Source organism: Nilaparvata lugens, chromosome 12 (assembly GCF_014356525.2).
Source record: "Nilaparvata lugens isolate BPH chromosome 12, ASM1435652v1, whole genome shotgun sequence".
Lineage (NCBI taxonomy): Eukaryota > Metazoa > Arthropoda > Insecta > Hemiptera > Delphacidae > Nilaparvata > Nilaparvata lugens.
Genome location: NC_052515.1, coordinates 349,522 through 356,253, shown reverse-complemented (window position 1 = coordinate 356,253; position 6,732 = coordinate 349,522). Strand labels below are relative to the sequence as shown.

The 6,732-nt window shown below is 34.1% G+C and overlaps 1 protein-coding gene across 2 annotated transcripts in view; it reads left to right on the top strand.

Annotated features, from left to right (window-relative positions):
• LOC111064069 overlaps nt 1–6,732 on the top strand; it is a 106,071-nt gene that overhangs the window by 12,395 nt on the left and 86,944 nt on the right. For both annotated transcript variants that reach the window (XM_039438590.1, XM_039438591.1), the window contains exons 3-4: nt 1,842–2,036; nt 4,951–5,152. In XM_039438590.1, the coding sequence (XP_039294524.1) occupies nt 2,028–2,036; nt 4,951–5,152 (211 nt within the window). In that variant the 5' untranslated portion in view covers nt 1,842–2,027. The remainder of the gene's footprint in view (nt 1–1,841; nt 2,037–4,950; nt 5,153–6,732) is intronic.

Sequence of the window (6,732 nt, the reverse complement as noted above, 5' to 3'; positions counted from 1 at the left end):
GTCCAGTCCAGTGCTATCTGCAGACGAACCGGATCGAAAACTTACCTCAAAAATCAGAATATAATTTTGAATGCTTATATCAGCTAAATACACTTCTCTATTTTATTAACGGATGAAATACATGCATATATTTAGCTCATACTTTGAATTTTATAGTTTTTCACCAAAAACGAATTGTAAGACAGCTATCAATTGGTACCTAATCGGAGTTAGTTGGATTTAACTCCCAGTGAATGGCTTGTTAAAAATCTTTTACGTCGATTAAGCTGCGTCTACATCGGAGTTAATAACAAAATAGTTATTTGTGCAACTAGTGCGCAAAGTGACAGTTTGCTGCATCGAAAGAAACGTTTACGCCCGAGCCGTAGGCGAGTTTTCTTGAGTGGTTTCTTGATTGCAGCAGAGGAACTTTGCGCACGTATTTCACATTAAGTTTTTCCTACAGTTACCATTGAATATGAAAAGTGGGTAATTATGGGTAAAATTGCCTGAAATTCATCCATGTTTTTCCTGTGTAATTTTATTATTGATAAAAACCTTAATTTATTGTCAAATTGAATAAAAATGTTGTCCTTGGTTATAATATCTAATACTAATAATTAGCGCGTTGTGCTTCGTTGCACCTCTGCTCACTATAGCAGCCACAGCAGTCACTGTTACCAACTTCATTTTGATTTTGCTGCACTGTTGCTCCATATAACCTACTGAGTATTTTGCGTTGCCATGTTGCAAATCTGGAGTGCAGAAAAATTTTTCCCGCACCAGAGCGGAAAAGTGATTCTTTGCGTTCTGTAATCAGTGCAGCAATGGCCACTTTTCAACGTAACTGTAGGAAAAGTTATTAACTTGACTGAATCGTCAAAAATGTCTCTTGACAAAAGTTAATAGCTCATGTTTCCAACAGAAAATTCCTTGTTATTAAGATATTCATCCATATGATTTCATTCAACGAGAGTATTCATATGATATAACTGCCAGAATAAAAAGCAAAAAATTGTCTTCAAATTTGAATTGAAACATGTGTGTGATCATTAAAATAATGATCTTCATCTGATCTAATTAATTCACCTTATAATAATTATAATGCGTTTACACCAGAGTTTAAAACAAAAGTTTTCAACATAAGTTAATAACATTTTCTTTGGGCTGCTAGTTTTGTTATCAACAAAAGTTAATAACTTTGTCACGTGTTTTGTCTGCAGCTGTAGTTTTATTAGGGAACAGCTGTAGTTGTAGGGTAGGGATGCTGGGCGAGGGGGTTGCGGGGAAGATAGTAACCTGTTATTAACAAAAGTTACCGACTCTCGATGGATAACATAAATCTTGTTAATAACAAGCAATTTTCTGTTGAAAACACGTGTTGTCAACTTTTTTCAAGAGAATTTTTTGTCGATTCAGTCAAGTTGACAACTTTTTATTAATAACTCATGTTATCAACTCAACATGATGTTATCAACTTTGGTAATCAACATCAGTTGATAACAAAAATGTTAAAAACTTGTGTTATTGACTCCGGTGTGAACGCAGCTTTTTAACCGGCGTTATTTTCTGATGTTTACCTTTGTGCAACCAAATCTTCTTCGTTTCAACTAATCGCGGTTAACATGGTGCCAACTAATCAGAATTGAAAAATGTTTACGCCTGCTAGTTTAATCGGCATTATCACTTGAAATTTCTGTTTTTTGCAACCAAAATGCATTGGTTAGCACGAATCTCGATTAAAGTATAGCATTTAATCGTGATTAAACGTTCACCGACGGACGAAAAACTGGTGGTAAATCGATGTAATAGCTGATTCGATCAATGATAGTAATAATAATAACGATTTTTTTTGTTTAAAGCTGTGTAAAACAAAAAAAGGAGGATTATGATGCCCATCGCCAGGATTTCGAAACTAAAATTCGAAAACGAACAGGTGATGGGAGCACTGTATTGACAAAAGGAGAAGCACTGACAGATGTATCTGTCACTGATTATTTCGTTTATGTCACACAAGAAGTGTGGATCTGCACTGGAAATAAAATAGAATGAATGAGGTAATAATGATAGATCATTTCTTTTTTCAAGATTACGTCCTAGGAACACCAGTTTTAGAGTATTGGGTATTTTACATAAATCAACACTAAGTTTACATAATTTGACACTTAAGGCCGGTTTCCGAGCCCGGAATTTAGGTAAGTTCTACACTTTAAACAGCTGGAGTCGGAAAATTGGCTTTCCGAAACGGGGCGTAGTCCCAGTCCACCTAAATTTCGTAAAACTAGAAAATTAAACACAAAATAAAATGAAAAGAAAAGTTAGTTTAAAGTTTCAGCTATTTTGAATTTTTTGGGAATGTTCCATTTTGTCAAGGATAGACGTCTCCAATTATAGAAATCAGAAAATAAAGATTATCATAAAAACTGCGACTATGTCCCGTTTCGGAAAGCCAATTTTCTGACTCCAGCTGTTTGAAGTTCAGTACTTAGCTGAATCCCAAACTCAGAAGCCGGCCTAGTGCAATCGAATTTTTATATCATAAACCTACTATGTTCCAAATTTCGTGAAAATCGATAGATCCGTTGAACATAAATAACCATACAAATAACCAGATATAAAAATAGCCAGATAGCCAGATACATGGAAATATACAGAAATTGCTCGCTTAATATAATAGGATATTTTACTTTTCATTTCAAAAGACAAAGCATAGTCGGCAACTGCAAAAGCTTCAGGACTTTATAAAGCTTTAGGATCATAGTTTAGATATTTATTTTTCCTCCACTTACTGTCTAAAGTACTTACTCTACTCCCTGAAACCTAATACTAAAGTGTCACTTTTTCGCTCTCGGTAGTAAAAAACAGAAAAACTCCCTAGGGAGTAAAAGTGACTTCTTTAAATAACATGGGGAGCATCTCTATTTTGAAACTTACATTGTAATAGGTTAGAAGGTCTAAGCTCAGATGAGAAAGCATAATAGAGGTGTCTGTCATTGAGTCAACTGAATTCAATACCACAACCAGAAATTTGATCAACTCATGAAATATATGTTTGTATGATAATTATTATATTCTTAATATTAGTAGACGATAAAAATGTAAACAATATTTAAAATATTTTATTCCATTCTAAATACCAGCCAACAAATATTTTTGATCTGCAATTCAAATCTGAACCGCGTGATCTGGAGTCAGTCATTTTTGGTAGCTGCCCAGCTGATATAATTGTCACAACTTTTGCCAATAGATAACGCAATCGGCAGTACCAATCAGACGACCGGTTTTTAGGTTTTAGATTTAGGTTATGTTGTTAGGAATCATTGTCACCAATACACGTAAGTTATTAGAATGATTTTATTTGCAGTTTCTATAAGAAAATGTAGATGGAGGAAAAATGTTGTGTACATCACGAGCGAAAAATACTTTTTCTCCCTCAGGAAAATTGCTGCCCTCGGCTTCGCCTCGGGCTTCAAACTTTTTCCCACAGGGAGAAAAAGTCTAACTTTTCACTGTATATATACAAATAACTATTTCCTCCACCTACTGTCTAAAGTACTTACTTTACTCCCTGAAACCTAATACTAAAGTGTCACTTTTTCGCTCTCGGTAGTAAAAAACAGAAAAACTCCCTAGGGAGTAAAAGTGACTTCTTTAAATAACATGGGGAGCATCTCTATTTTGAAACTTACATTGTAATAGGTTAGAAGGTCTAAGCTCAGATGAGAAAGCATAATAGAGGTGTCTGTCATTGAGTCAACTGAATTCAATACCACAACCAGAAATTTGATCAACTCATGAAATATATGTTTGTGTGATGATAATTATTATATTCTTAATATTAGTAGACAATGACAATTCATAAAATTTTTTAAATATTTTATTCTATTCAAAATGAATACCAGCCCAAAAATATTTTTGATCTGCAATTCAAATCTGAACCGCGTGATCTGGAGTCAGTCATTTTTGGTAGCTGCCCAGCTGATATAATTGTCACATCTTTTACCAATAGATAACGCAATCGGCAGTGCCAATCAGACGACCGGTTTTCAGGTTTTAGATTTAGGTTATGTTGTTAGGAATCATTGTCACCAATACACGTAAGTTATTAGAATGATTTTATTTGCAGTTTCTATAAGAAAATGTAGATGGAGGAAAAATGTTGTGTACATCACGAGCGAAAAATACTTTTTCTCCCTCAGGAAAATTGCTGCCCTCGGCTTCGCCTCGGGCTTCAAACTTTTTCCCACAGGGAGAAAAAGTCTTACTTTTCACTGTATATATACAAATAACTATTTCCTCCACCTACTGTCTAAAGTACTTATGGTACTTTACTCCCTGAAACCTAATACTAAAGTGTCACTTTTTCACTCTCGGTAGTAAAAAACAGAAAAACTCCCTAGGGAGTAAAAGTGACTCCATTTAAATAAAATGGGGAGCATCTCTATTTTGAAACTTACATTGTAATAGGTTAGAAGGTCTAAGCTCAGATGAGAAAGCATAATAGAGGTGTCTGTCATTGAGTCAACTGAATTCAATACCACAACCAGAAATTTGATCAACTCATGGAATATATGTTTGTGTGATGATAATTATTATATTCTTAATATTAGTAGACGATGGCAATTTATACAATTTTTAAAATATTTTATTCTATTCAAAATACCAGCCCAAAAATATTTTTGATCTGCAATTCAAATACTTTTTCTCCCTCAGGAAAATTGCTGCCCCCGGCTTCGCCTCGGGCTTCAAACTTTTTCCCACAGGGAGAAAAAGTCGTACTTTTCACTCTAGATATACAAATAACTATTTCTCCCTCAGGAAAAATGCTGCCCTCGGCTTCGCCTCGGGCTTCAAACTTTTTCCCACAGGGAGAAAAAGTCGTACTTTTCACTCTAGATATATAAATAACTATTTATTTCAATATCATTCCTTTATTGGGTTATAATAATGATAATAATATTTTTCTTCCAGAACCCAACTTTCTACAGAGTGAGAAATGTCCTATCCAGCATAAGAAACATTCGAGAGGTTCACTACGGATTGGGAGTTTCAGTCTCGATAATCAAGCATCATTTATTGACTATTGGAAATCGATTGAAAATCGAGGAAATCAAGTACTTTGTTGTAGATGCTACAACAAAAAAACTGACCAAGACCTCAAAATTATTGATCAGTAAGTCAACTGATGATGCGTATCATCTTTGTATCATATTAATATCATCTTTGTATCATCCTTTTATCATCTTAGTATCATTCTCCATAAGTCAACTGATGATGCGTATCATCTTTGTATCATATTAATATCATCTTTGTATCATCCTTTTATCATCTTAGTATCATTCTCCATAAGTCAACTGATGATGCGTATCATATTAATATCATCTTTGTATCATCCTTTTATCATCTTAGTATCTTTCTTCATAAGTCAACTGATGATGCGTATCATCTTTGTATCATCCTTTTATCATCTTAGTATCATTCTCCTATAGTGAGGTCTACTATATAATGGCAGTATTTGATTGACATTTATGTTGCTATCCTTGTCTATCATTCGACAAAGCAGATAGCGCTATCCTTTTCAAATTCTTGAAGATTCCAGTAGGTTAAGTTTCGAATTGGACCCTTGCGGAGCACTGTTTACCTGCCATAGTATGTAATATCTCTTCAATGTTTGGTTTTGAAACATCTAAATTTGAAATCTACTTTGTGAAAATATTCTTGGACTGGAAATTTTATGGTGTTACGAGCTACAAGACATGACCCATTTCTGTATAATCTTAACTGAAATCAAGAGAGGAATAGCACAAGGTTACCTTATTTTTCCTCTCCCTATCATTTTTAAATCTTATTTCATTTAATCAGGTGCCGGTTGGACGAAAACCGGTTAAATTTTAACCGTGATAAATTCAAATTTTTTTCAAATTCAAATTCAAATTTATTCACTCGAAATTCATACAAAATATTAACAAAAGTATAACACGACAAGTTACAAGTGAACAAGATACTACTCACAAAAAGTACAGTATGTTGCTGGACTTTGTCCGCGAATAGGAGTCAGATACAAAGTGTTATAAGTAAGATTATTTATTTTATAAATTGATATAGTTTAAGATTTAGTAGGTCTAGGAGAAGGAGTTGGGAAGAAGAGAGATTTAGAATTTAAGTATGATGTAATGAAGATGATTGAGTGCAAGCTCGCACACACATACAAAACAAACATTTTTAGTATCATTTACCATTATAAATTACACCCATTTGTAGAGAAAGAGCGATAATACCTATCAATCTACAGAGAAATAATATAATTAAAATAACAATCAATTCCATAGTGTAGTATAATTTAACAGAAAGACAGTTATTGGTGACATCATCGAGACAAAAAAAAAGTACAAAATTCCACGAGAACCAATCAGAGAAGCTGTCTTATGAGAAAGGCCTTCTCTGTTTGGTTATCGTGAAATTGACCACGGTTAAAATTTAACCGGCTTCTGTGCAACAGGGCCTAAGAGCAACAAAGATAGTAGCTTAACAGATCATGAGATGAAATTGTAAGCTAATAGTTCACAAACATGAAGCTCCTCCTACTATCTTCTGATTGGTCAACGATGTATTTCAAAATTCCGCCAACAGATGGCAGATTGTACTGGGTGCGCCCAGTTACGTTTCACGTAGCTGACGTAAAGTATTTTTAATTGTGGAGTCAAAAACATGAGTTTTTCTGCTAGTCGCTTTCGACGCTAAAATCATCATTCT